At 50.0% G+C, this 13,153-nt stretch overlaps 1 protein-coding gene across 7 annotated transcripts in view; it reads right to left on the reverse strand.

The window, feature by feature from the left end:
- Positions 1-298: 298 nt before the first annotated feature.
- GNAO1 (G protein subunit alpha o1) overlaps positions 299-13,153 on the reverse strand; it is a 133,487-nt gene continuing 120,632 nt past the window's right edge. For all 7 annotated transcript variants that reach the window (XM_086621132.1, XM_086621135.1, XM_086621133.1 and 4 more), the window contains 4 exons: positions 12,417-12,545; positions 11,587-11,716; positions 4,099-4,252; positions 299-486 (listed from right to left, as the gene is read on the reverse strand). In XM_086621132.1, coding sequence (XP_086477258.1) covers positions 299-486; positions 4,099-4,252; positions 11,587-11,716; positions 12,417-12,545 — 601 coding nt within the window. The remainder of the gene's footprint in view (positions 487-4,098; positions 4,253-11,586; positions 11,717-12,416; positions 12,546-13,153) is intronic.

A 13,153-nucleotide genomic window follows, 5' to 3' on the forward strand; every position in this document is an offset into this window, starting at 1 on the left:
CTTTTGGCAGTTGAAATGCACTTTGTGGGCAACGCGTTAGCTCCCTCTACAGCGCTGCGAGTTGGAACAGAGGAGTAGAACAAGGCAGCAAGGGAATGAACCAAAAATAAACCCAAATAAAATAAAACGGGGCTGGGGAAAGCAGAACTTGCTGCTAAGTTTTCTGGGATGGGAGGAGGGATTTACGTGTTTCTTCCTCATCATCTTCTGAGGAGGAAAAAAAGAAAGAGAGAGGACCTGTCCGCCGGACCGGAGGATGCTTCCGGCGGGCGCGAGGAGAGGAGGGGAGGAGAGGGCTTTAGTAGAGTCCGCATCCCCGCAGGTTGTTGGCGATGATGACATCCGTGACGGCGTCAAAGACGAACTGGATGTTGTTGGTGTCGGTGGCGCAGGTGATGTGCGTGTAGATCTCCTTGTTGGGGGACTTGTTCTTGCTCTCGTACTGAGCCTGAATGTAAGCCACCGCCTCCGTGAAAGAGTTGGGGCCTGGAAGAGAGCCGAGACGAAAGGAAAAAGAGGGGGTTAAAGTGATCCCGTAATTGGAAGCTCCCTGTTGTAGGGATATGGGGAGCTCGTACTGCAACCCAGCCGCCCCATCTCCATCCCGGGGACGGGCACCACGACCAGCCAGGACTGCCGCAAGGGAGGAGATGCTCTCCGACTGTCAGCTCAGCTGGGGTTTTATTCTGAGCTGCTGTTTATAGTCTACAGCGATGAAACAGATGAGGGAACGGAGTGTTAAACGGGCTGTGATGGGAAAACCAGAAGAAATACCACCTAGTGCTGACAAAACAGAGAAAAAACCTGCCAGGAATGCGGTAAGTGCTTGATGTGGTGCAGAGGCTTAGCTTCTTTCCTGTTTTAGATTTTTTGATTAAAGTTTCAGCTTCTGATGGGAAAAAGGAGCAAAAACGTCCATGAACTGAGGGCAGTATCGGCAACCGTGCCCTCCTTTCCCTGAATCACTAAGAGAAAAGGAGATGAAAAGATCCAGCCTCTGTTACAGAGCAAAGTGGGGTTTTCTCAAACAAAATACAAAAAAGCTAATACGAAATGTCCCTTTTTTGAGGGAACGAAGATCACAGCACCCTCTGCTACAGCTGTGGCTGAACTCGCACCACGAGGAGTTTCTCAGTTTGATGTATAGAGATGTCTGTGCCAAACCTCATTAACCATCAGGTTTTGGGTTAGAAAAGCTTAAGAGTGGCCCTGGTTGTTCAAAGGCAGGAGGGAGGATTTAGATGCTGGATTCCTTCAGGGAGAGCAGGGAACTGCTACCACCAGCTCGGTTTAAAACAGGCCCTGGATTCTGCTGCTGCTTCGCTAAGTATCATGGATTAGTTAAAAGCATGAGTGAATTAAGGGGATGGAAACAGTCAGTGCTCCAGCATACAGCAAGCAAATTTGTGGATGCAGTCTTCTAATAATTCCCTGTCAGCAGAACTAATGGACATCAGAAACTTCATTTTATTAAAAGCATTTGGTGGAACTGACTTGTGATGTTGGAAGTCCACTTGTTTGATTTACAGGCTTTCATCAACTGATTCTTTTTAACTCCAGGGCAACTTTCTAGTAATGCTGCTTATTCACAAGGCCACAAGGGCTCCATCCTCTGAGCCGTGGTCAGCAAAGCTGGGATAAGCAAACTTAAGTGTTTGTTTGGGTCTAAAGTCTGGCTTAACATTAGCACAAGCTAACTTCCAACTTTTAACGGCATTGCTGAACGCCCTGGGGTGAGATGTTCTTCACCTCTCATTCAGATCCCAGTTGGATCAGTGGAAGGACTTTCAGCCTTTGGACTTCCAGCCCTCTCTCATGGCACTAGAGAGAAAAGAGGTCTGTGGAGGGTCCCGGGCACTGGGATAACTCCCAGCTTCCAGAATGGCACTTTGAAGGAATTTAGAGCATCTTTGTAGTCCCCTGAGATTTGAGGAAGACTGGTTTGGTTCACTCGGAGCTGAAGTGATCCAGAAACAAAGTGTATTGGTTTTCCTCTGTGTGTATGAGGGGTCGCCTCCCCCACTGTTGGGCTGGGATAGCTTGGAAGGAAAAATTATATCTAAACCGACATCCTTTCTTGTTCTAATCTCTCTGCCGTAAGGGATTTGTAAGGATATAATTCCAGAATGGGGCCACAAAATGCGATCAGGAAGGAGTGAAAGGTGCAGGTTTGCTTAATGGAGAAAAGGGCAAAAGAAAGACAGCACGATACAACCCTTCTGGTATATAGAAGTGCTGCTATAAAGAGGATGGTGATGAGCCACGCAAAAGACGGCAAGCAGCAATCTAATTTGCAACCAGAAAACTTTGGGGTTGGCACTATTGTGAGCTTTCAACTGTAAAGACTGTGAAATTTCCATTATTAGATCTTTTTAGACAAACATGTCAGGAATATGTTGGTTCTCTCTGGCCCAAGCAGATGAGTAGACGGCTGAAATGTGTTGGGAGTGACAAACATCCAAACCTTCCCTGGAGAGGGAGCCTGCAGATGTTCTTCTGAATTCAGATGGAGTCGTCGAGCTCCATAGTCATAGACCATCCAGCCCAAAGCAGCGATGATGGATCGCTTTCGCCTATTCACAGTGAAAAATCAAGTGCTCGGAGATAGGAAGCTCTGGTTAATAATTTGTTGGGCTGCCCAGAAATGTGACACTCTTGGTGCTCCCGGTCCACAACTATGTTCCCTGACAAAGAGATCTGCTTCTCTGTCTGTCGGCTTGATTCATCTGGATGTCTCTGGTGAGCTTAAATAATTCATGACGATAAAAGTTTATTTTTACGCTGTCTCGGAACGGTGATGAAGCTGGCGAGATGCAGCGGGAAGCAGCGGGGTGCAGCTGCAGCCCTCACATGGGTGATGTATTCTCATCAGCAGCAGGTCAGATGCCAGACAGGCAGCAGAAGCAAGGGCTCCTTGCACGTTGCCCGGCTGCAGAGCCTCTGCTCGGATCTCCGAGCATCACCATGGCCTCCTTCTCCCTGGCCAAGCTCAGGGCACAGCTTGCTGTGGCTCTTCTCTGTCTGAGAAGGAAACTGGGGATGTCCTAAACCAGTGTGATAAAAATTTACAGCTTGAGCTGAAGCAGCCAAGATGTGGGACCTGCCGTCTGCACGCTGGAGGGCTGACCCTGCAGCCCCTTGGTGCCTCCCAGAGACCGGCTGCCCACCTGTAATGGTTAAGCTCACTGTGTCTTTCTGAGATATCTGCAAGAGGGTTCGTGTTCCTCAGCGATGCTGGGAACCAGGGCAGGGGTTTAAGGAGCGTGCTGCCAGCCCCACATCTGCAGGTGCTGGCTCGGCATCGAAACCGCCCGTGGGGCAGAGATCAAACAACCTGCTTAGTGGTGGTGGCCCTTTACCAGTGAAGAACTTGGGTTTAAGTCATCCTTTCGCTTTAAGTGGACCACTAAAAGTGGTGAGGGTGATCCTATGGCATTTATTGAAATAAAACTTGCAGGGAAGCAAACAGAAGCTCTAGCTGTGCATCTTGATCCTCATTGCCTGCGATACAGCGCAGTGTCAGTCTGGATGAGGAACACTCTGGGACCCCTTTGCTATGCAAAGCATATGCTTCTGGGGCCCTCAACACAAGAAGGACATGGAGCTGCTGGAGTGGGTCCAGAGGAGGCCACAGAGATGATCCGAGGGCTGGAGCACCTCTGCTATGGAGACAGGCTGAGAGAGTTGGGGCTGTTCAGCCTGGAGAAGAGAAGGCTCTGAGGAGACCTTCTAGCAGCCTTCCAGTGCCTAAAGGGGCTACAAGAAAGCTGGAGAGGGGCTTTTGACAAGGCCGTGCAGTGACAGGACACGGGGCAATGGCTTTAAACTGAAAGAGAGGAGATTTTGATGAGAAATAAGGAAGAAATTCTTCCTTCTGAGGGTGGTGAGGCACTGGAACAGGCTGTCCAGAGAAGTTGTGGACACCCCATCCCTGGAAGTGTTCAAGGCCAGGTTGGATGAGGCTTTGAGCAACCTGATGTAGTGGAAGGTGTCCCTGCCCATGGCAGGGGGTTTGGAACTGGATTATCTTGAAGGTCCCTTCCAACCCAAACCGTTCCATGATTCTACAATTTCCTATACAGCCAGCTTTCTCATTACCTGTATACTCAGGAAAGCAGATAGACAGTGGAGATTTCTTAATTTTCTCCTCAAATATGTCCTTCTTGTTTAGAAAGAGGATGATGGATGTATCTGTGAACCATTTGTTGTTGCAGATGCTGTCAAAAAGCTTCAGCGATTCGTGCATGCGGTTCTGCAACAGAAAGGACAGATCACATCAGGCCAAAGACAGCAATGTGGGGACGTTCAACACGTAGGGAAATCTAAAGCAACTAAATTAAGGAGGAAAACAACAAAAAAAAGAAAAGCTACGATATACATAATAAATTTATGTATACATACAGCTGAACATATACGTACACAGATGCAATCCCTATAACATCTGACACACGGTTAATAACCGAAGGGCATTTAACTATAGAGAGCTGTTTTGATTTTGCATAGCATAGAATTTACAGGATCCCAGCTCCCAGAAATCATCATGCACCATGCATGGATGGGGAATTACTTTTGCCCTTTGATCAGATACACGTGTTGCTGTAGCTCATGCAGATTTTCTAAAAGTTTTCTTTTTTTTTTTTAAACTTTCTCGAGTGTGTGTGGCACACAACTGGTTGGATACATTAACCAAGGACTGGTAGATCCTTGAATTAATCTAGAGTTGGAAGCAGACATCAAGGGGACATAATTTTGGAACTGACCTTGCCGTGACCTTCACCTGGTTTTGTTACTTGTTTAGTGTTGTTGGGCTTTTAATTTTTTTAATTTTTTTTTTTTGCTTGTTTAGTTCTCTTGGAAGATAGCTCAACAGAAAGTGTCTGGCAGAGAGGAAAAAAAAGTGAAAAAGGAAGAGGAAATAGTATAAAAAGGAAAAATGTAACGAAGGGCATCCAAGAACAACCAGACTAGAAGTCAGGCAGCTACTGCTGATGTTAGCTCATGCCTCTAGAAGAAAATTAGCTAGTGGCCAGCAGAAGAGCTGTACGTTCAAACGCACGCAGGGCGAGAAGTCAACGTTTTGGTTACAGGTCATGCAAAAAAAGGACACAGGAAAGGAGAGAGGTAAGAAGAATGATAAAAGCAGACCAGTTAGAGAGTCGTAAAGTCCACCACACGGTTCTATGGCGGTGGAAAGAGCTCACGGCAAAGTCAACCAAGTGTCATGCTCCCCGCTGCTTTCAACTCTCAACTCGCTTCGAATTATTTTTTTTTTTTTTTTTTTTTTCTCGGTTCAAGAGAAGCTTCATACCTGCCAAATTTGGTTGGTCTCTCAAATGCTCATTTTTTGGCCTTTGTTTGGCTAGATAAGGTCAGTCGGCCGAGGAAAAGCTGTGAAGGTGCCGAGGCTGGCGACGTTTGGCGCGCGAGGCCGACGCCGGAGTGCGCACGCCGGGCGCGTGGCCGTCTCTCAGCCGGGAGCCGGGGAGCGGAGAGAGCAGGCGCGGCGAGGACGAAGCACACCCAAGAGTCAGGGGGTGATCAAAGGCAAAGCACGGTACAGACCAGACCGGCTCCTCGGCTTTTCCCAGCGGCATCTCCTCGGGACGGCACTCCCCAAACCCGCTAGTGCACACACGAGACTGGTTACAGCGACCGCCGCAGAGACGCTGGAGAGAACAGGGCTACACGGTCCCCTCGCCGGAGGGGTTTTGGGGTGGGTGCAGTGTGTCCCCGCCAGCCGGACTGGGATATTTGGAATGGTGCAGGAGAGAGCCGCAGGCTTTCACCCCTCTCCCGCTCCGTTTCACGCCCGTGCTGGCAGCATAATGGAGCCCAGCACTTTATTGATTAACACTTTCCTTTTCATTGATACGCTTTAGCTGCTGCCAAATGTTTTATTTAGATACAAGTGGCTCCGTGGCTGATGGAACCATCTGATCCGACCCAGAGTGAAACAGGACGCGCGCGACTCGCCGTACCGTACGCTTTGCCACCAGGCTTGAAGTGACCGAGCATCTCCCCACCGTGCGTTGTACCGACACACGAGGAAGACAATGATCACGTACAAACGTAAAACCACATTGACTTATGGGGTCTGAGTCGCAAGACGTTGCTTATCTGGATCATCCCACGTCTGTGTGCGGTTTTCCGCCAGCCCAGTTTGCACTGGCTGGTGTGGGAGCCCCGGAGCAAAGCTCCTCTTTGCTACTCGTGGTGTCAAAATTGTAACCGTGTAGAAACCTGCCAAGGTTTTGTACAGTTGTTCCTTGGCTACCCAGAGCCTTTGGGAGGAGAGAAGAAAGCGGAGGGTGGTCAGGGGAACAGAAAGCAAATATAATTAACCGTTTTTCAAGCAAGGTCCCTCACAGAACATTTTTAATGACATTTTTATCACTCTTGCCGATTTAAAATAGAAGCACAAAGAAACACACGAATGCAGCTCGTGGGTTAAACCGATACATCACCCACAGCAGCCACGAGCCCGGAGTTCACCGTACTTACCACGCTGCACCTCGCCAGCCCCGTACCACACCTCATGGCACGGGAAGCACCACGGGTGACATCGGTTTTGGCTAAGAAACAGAAGCTGAGCACTTCTCCTGAGCTGGGCTTTGCGGTCGGGTGAATCTGACTTCCCTACAGTAGCGAGACTACACAAGGATCCTATGGAAACCCTTCTGCTTTGCTTATGGGGTTTGATTAATTTGCGTTAATACCTGTTAGGAAACGAGTGTTTTCCCAAGAAACAGTGACTCTCAGCGTCCAGTCGTAACCAGAACACACACACAGCACAAACCAATACATCTCTGTAGAAAATGAGAGTTACAATAAAATTCCTCTATTCCTTTCAAATTCCAGAAGCAAGTTTCGAAGCTCCCCGAGGCTGCCTGACCCGACTTTCTGCTCTCTACATGGTGATTTTTGCCCGTGAGCTCAGTAAATACAACCACTGCTCTGCCCGCTCCTCCGTATTGCCCAGGGAAAGGTTCTCGTCTCAAAATCCACCTTTTCCTTCCCCACCACTAAAGAGAAGACAACATTATTCAAACCCAAGGAACCGCTTTCCGTGTGTGCCAAAGGTGCAGAGCGATATCCCGGTGCGTGGATACGGCTGCTCCTGTTGCCGTACCTTGATGCCACGTGGGAAATCCTGTCGCGTCCCAGGAGGGCTCCCGGGAGCCCACGCGTGGACACGAGCTGTCCTGGTGCTGCCTAACATCGGGAAAGCCTCACTTCCTCCCTTTCCAACTCTGATCTAACAGATGTTTGTAGGAGCCCTCCAGCAGCTGGGGCAGGCCTTGGCTGAGACGAGGATGGGGAGGCAGGCGCCAGGTGCCATGTGGAAAAGGACAGGCTGCTGCTGAAGGAGGAGTGAGAAGTTAAGGTCCCCAAATAATCCCCCATCCTACCAGTAAATCCACAGGGAAAGACCCTTTAAGCTTCCCCAGGGCCCCTCTCGGGAGCAGCTGTGATGGGGCAGCCGTGCCCGCTCTGCCAGGAGGTGTTAACGATCCCACTTCTCATACTTACAGATGAAGGGATATAAATTACTTCACCTGCTTTTGGACCCGTTGCGCTCCTTTTTCCTACTTTAAGTTGGGTCTGTCACTAAGAGAAGGGCTGTTGAAACATCGGCTTCTTAACGTCACTTCCCATTTCAAAAATCAGTATTGTACATCCTTACGCCTGCAAATGCTTTACACCCCACGGAGGAACGCAGGCCCACCGGCCACCGTACAGAGGAATAACCTGTACACCACCGTACAGCGGAATAACCACGCGCCCATCCAAACTGGAAGTCTTTTCCAAACTTTTCCTGTGCAGGACAAGAGACAGAACCCATCGCCAGTGTGAAGGGCATTCTGTGGAGTGTGAGGGGGAAAGGGTGCTGCGGTCCAGACTGCCCAGGCAGAAACACTCTCATAAACCCCATCTTTTCTTCACCAGAGCATGGGAGGAGACCTGGTTATTTCTGCAACACACGGTCGATTCCATCTTTTTTGTTTTCCTTGGTGATGAAGTGCGAACTGTCACGCAAACTATAAGGACACCAATGGTTCTCCTGAGCACAGAAACTCCATATTCCCTCTCCTGCTTATATTCCTGAAGATGCCCAAGCCCCTTCCACTTGCTTCATCACTCCTAAGGCAATTCTGAGCGCTGCAATTCCATTTTCCTTGCCCCGTGACAGCAGAGAGAGCACACTAACCAGGTCACGCAACGACACAGGAACCAACAGGCCAACACTAATGCACACCAAGGGTCACCTTCAACCCGTCCCGTGCCCACCAGCAGGGACACAAACAATACTTGCATGTCTTGCCTAGATACTGATGACCTAAATATCTTAGTTTCGGAGGCAGCAATGTGCAACGTGAACATCTCCCTCTCTTGCTGTGACTCCTTTGAATTTGCAATGCAAAAGCCCAAGAGGATCATCTCGGTTCCCACGACAGGTCCCATGCTGTCACTCTCTTTTTTAAAATTCCTTAGGAATTCCATTTAGAAGGAATAACGCGAATCTACCATTGTTAATCGTCTTCTCTGCTTTTACCCATTAACACGCCTGCTGTCCCTCTCTCCTCCCAGATTACAGATCTGAGGCTTTTCCTCCTGTAACCTCTGCTGATGAAACATAAAGGGAAGTCACAAACGAGACGAAATAGCCTCGTTACGCGAAGACGCAATCCACAGAGTTGTTCCGTCGGCTCAAGCAGGATGTTCCCGCTGTGTAAATACGGCAGAGAGCCCCGCAGCTCCTTGTGACGGACTCGGCAAAGGCGGATGCAGAGGCAGGTGCCATACCTTGAAGACAGTGTCTTGTGCCTTGGATGGGCTGGGCAGAGGGTGGAATTTTGCCCGGGGAGCTCTGGCTGTGGCTGGCAGCAACAGGACTGACGAAGGCACTGCTTGCATTTCCTGGGAGGCTTGCTCCCCTCCCTTGGGAGCCGGGCACGCGGCGAAGCACTTTAGACCTGCCGACAGCGGCATAGAAGGTGTTTGGGACAACAGGAGGGGCTGGATTCAACGGCACTGGGAGTTTCTACACAAAGCGTGGTCTGTACGGGTGTGTGGGTCTAGAAACCACAGGTGCAGAAAGTTCTCTTTATTTTATTTGCGTTTTCCCGATCCGGACATAGAGATGTACTTGCCGTCCTTGACTCCTGAGGTATTACTTTTTGAGGGAATCAGAGAGAAAATATATCCCTTATAAACGAGTACCTGGGCTCAGGGAGCGCTGGCTCCGCACACAACGGCCCTTTTCAGCGGCTGCAGGAGGACGGGCGCTCCGGCTTTTCAACCAAAGAGCGCAACACGCCACAAAAAAAGCTTTATGAGCGTAGAGCTGCGCTTGACTTTTAAGGGCAGGGTTTAACCCTGCTGAAAAGCTTTTCTCCCTACGGCACTGGCTCTGCAAGGGTGGGGTTTTTTTTGGTTTTTTTTTTTTTTGGTGATGCAGTGGGGCTCTTTCCCTCTCATGGCTCGCTGCCAAGTGATGGAAGTTCTACAAGTCTTTTCATACTCACGGCGACATCTGTACAACCCCCAAACCTTCGGCGACTTAACACAGCTGGAAGTGCCCAGACCCATAGTAAGCATCTCTATAGAAAATGAAGATGGAGGAGCAGCATCTAACTCACTCTCTCAGCTGCCTCCTCTTTGTTTTTTTTTGAAGTGAGAAGCAATAAAAGCTGATTTACGTCATCAGAGCCGGCAGATGTGATGGATGCAGGCAGACTGAAGAGATGCTGCTTTTACTGCTGGGTTTTTGGAGAGGAACCACGTTAGCAGGGAGGAGACCGAACGCTTGAGGGGGGAGTCAGTGCTGAGCCAGAGTGCAGCTCCAAACTTCGCTCTTGTGTCTGGAAAGCAGGTAAGCCTTGCTTTCCGGACGCAAGAGCGAAGTTTGGAGCTGCCTAAATCCCGATTTCTGCAGCGGGGGATTTCCTGGAGGAGGCTGAGCTGGCACCCAGCTCGTCACCAGGGTGCTACTGGGTGATGGATGGTCACTGGCAGAGCTCAGCACCCCCAGGAGAGATGCCATAATGTCCGTCTCAGAGGAGCTGAGTTAAGGTTGACATTTCAAAAAAGGGCATTGGCATTCAAACCTTCCCGTTTTGTGCTCCGAGGCTTTGAATCACAGGCTCTGGCTCGTGTCGACTGGCACCCAAAGGTCACCTGTATCAAAGACTGCCTTTGGCTTCGCAGTTTGGGGTGTCACAGCCCAAGTTATACCTACGGAGCACGGCTCAGATGGCAGCTTCACTCCCTGCATCTGCCCTCTCCTTGCGTACTCTTCTTCTTCTCCTGGGTGTGTTTCTCCTGCCCAGGTGCAGAGCTCTATGGCACTGAGCTGACGGCTGGGTTTTTCAAATCACATCACGAGGTTTCGGTTCCTTCCCAATAGATCCTACAGGACTGAGCATCCTTGAGAATATCAGGACCAGGGGCAGAGGGAGGTGATAACTGAGGATTATAAATAAGTGGACATGAGAGGGTGTAGGGTGTCTCAGTCAGTCTGGAGGGACATAGTCGTGATGTTAACACCACCCTGAATTCTGGCATCAGTACAACCCAGACAATCAGGTGACTTCATCACACAGTTTGCTAGAGCTCCCAGACCTGGCTCAAAGAGGCTGGAAACCACCGCTCCCCCGGTCTTTTGGGGAGGAGGCAACGGGTACCTAACAGCATTCTTGCCCTCGATTCCTTCCTCACCATCAGCTTTCTGCAAGCCTGACACCTTTACCAGCAGGAGAATAAAGAGTCTCAGAGTGACAGCGCTGGCAGGAGCGAGCCCGCCGTGCTGCCGCAGACCGGGCACAGACGAAATCATTACCGAGTCCGAGTCCGGCCTCCGATTCCTTTTCGTTAGACAAATGCGACCGGGTGCCTGCCGCAGCCGTCGTTAGTCCCGAAAGCGTGCACCCCCGTCACACCACATGAACGGCCAGAAGATGGAAATGAGTCTTCTGTGTGCTTAATTCGCTCATATTAATTGCGCTCTAATACCAGGGAGCGCGCAGGCTCTCGCTGGCTTTACTTCCAGATGGTATTTTGAGCCTAATGGCACAGTGGGAAGTCATAAAAGCTCTCCTAGAGCAAATTACCTGAGGAACCAAACAGTTCCAGTCTTACTCAGGAAAATGAATTTCTGTAGCCTGAAGAACCAGGTTCCACTCCCAGCCCGAGCCTGCCTCGGGCGCGCACGGCCGTCCCGCACCTCTGCGCCACGGCATCACCGCTTCCTTCGTGTTTGTTTTAAGCACCCACCTAGATGTATCTCCTCTCTCTGGATATAGGGTCCCATTAACACATTTTGAAAACACACAGGTCAGCTAGAGAGGAGAAATAAACCACCGTGACTTTCCCGGTTCAAGGAAGCATTACCTGGGCATGCAGACTTGACTTCGGAGAGTGCGGAGGAGGACAAATGTCCCCAGGATTTCGGAGTCAAGGGGGAGTGATCAACAAAAGCACATTACTGTCGCAGACCAGCGAGCGCTTGGCGACCTCTGAGGAGCTGCTGGCTACATGGTATCCCATAAAGAAGTGTTGGGGCCACCAAGACCCAGTTAGACTCACCGTGGTTTCATCTTCATGGAGCACCTGGTCATAGCCACTCAGCGCGACACAGAAAATGATCGCTGTGACATCCTCAAAGCAGTGAATCCACTTCTTGCGTTCTGACCGCTGGCCCCCGACATCGAAGAGCCTACGGCACAGGAGAGGACCGTCAGCGCCCACGCTCTCTTAGTTATGAGGAAACTTTGGCATTTTTGGACCACATGGTCCCTGGAAGGCTCCAAACCTCAAGCAACAGGTCTTTAACCACTGGCTTGGTCTTCTCCTCCAGAGCCTGGAGCCGAGGAGGACCAGGGGGAGCAGTTGGAGGTAGGGGTGTGGGGATTCCTGGGACAGCCGCAGCAGAGTGCTGGGTCCCAAAGGGCCCACGGAAGAGGACTCCACACACTCTTGAGTTTTATATGCCCCAAATACTGTCTGTGTGTGACTTTCTGTCTTCATGCCTTTTCCTCTCTACCAGCTGGCATCATGAGTGTCAATATACAGCGTTAACCATGTGTGACTGACCCACTTCAGAGAAAAGATTTGGCCAAATATTTTTACGTTGATGAGCCTCATCAGACCTGGGGCCGGTCTCATACTATACCTCCCAGCAAAGTGGTGTCGTTTGGGTTAGAAGAAGGTATCGTGAGCTCCTATCTTAAAGACAGTGATTTTCAAGACAAGATGGCCGAACACCGCGTATCGTTGACCCCCAAACCGCCGTGCCCTCTGCGGCGGGAGCCATCCGTGTGTTAACCAGCAGTTTAACAATTTCTCCTTCGGGCACTATGGGGAAATGACGTGACGAATAGACGCCCTGAAAACATACTGTGCAGTTTTAGACTAACCTGAAGTGGAGGTTTTTGAATGTGAAGTGGGTTTCTACGATGCCAGTTGTTTTGACCCTGGTTCGGAGGATATCCTGCTCCGTGGGCTGGTAGTCTGCAGCTCCGATTCGATCTAAGCTGTCTAGGTAGCTAAGAGAAGAAGGGAAAAGAAAAAGAAAACAGATAAGAATAAGACACACATTAATCTTTGCCAATCTCAGATGAGTCCTTCAGCTTCCTATTAATCTTTTTCAATCTCGTTTTTCATGGCTGAACGTATTGTAGCTAAAGGAAAAAAAAATCCTGTTCTGAGGAGAAAGAAATGTTGCACAAACCCCACTAACCCAGGCATAAAATCTGATAGTGAACTGAAAGCAGGAAATTAAGTGTGTGTGTGGTGTGAGCCCTGACTGCAATCTGTGAAAATATACAGTTTTAATATTCCTTGCTATTTTTATTCCCTGAAGAACGAAGGTCCCGACCGGTCCGTTGTGCTGGATGCTCCACACGCACGTGCTTTTCTGCAAGGGTTTATTCGCAACGTCACAGCCTTTTCGGAGAAGAGGCCGGAGCATTTAGGTCTCGCTCCCAGAACAGACAGGTCGAGGCACCTTTGGGAGATGCTTCTCTCTGCGCCGGGAAGGGAGGGAGACGGGGCGGCTTGCTCCGACGAGACGCAGTCAGCTCAAATTAAGGGAGATGAATGTGCCCGAGTGAGTCACAGCTTCGGTTTGGAACCCAGCGTAGGGCTGGGGCTG

This window comes from Tauraco erythrolophus, chromosome 15 (genome assembly GCF_009769465.1).
Source record: "Tauraco erythrolophus isolate bTauEry1 chromosome 15, bTauEry1.pri, whole genome shotgun sequence".
Lineage (NCBI taxonomy): Eukaryota > Metazoa > Chordata > Aves > Musophagiformes > Musophagidae > Tauraco > Tauraco erythrolophus.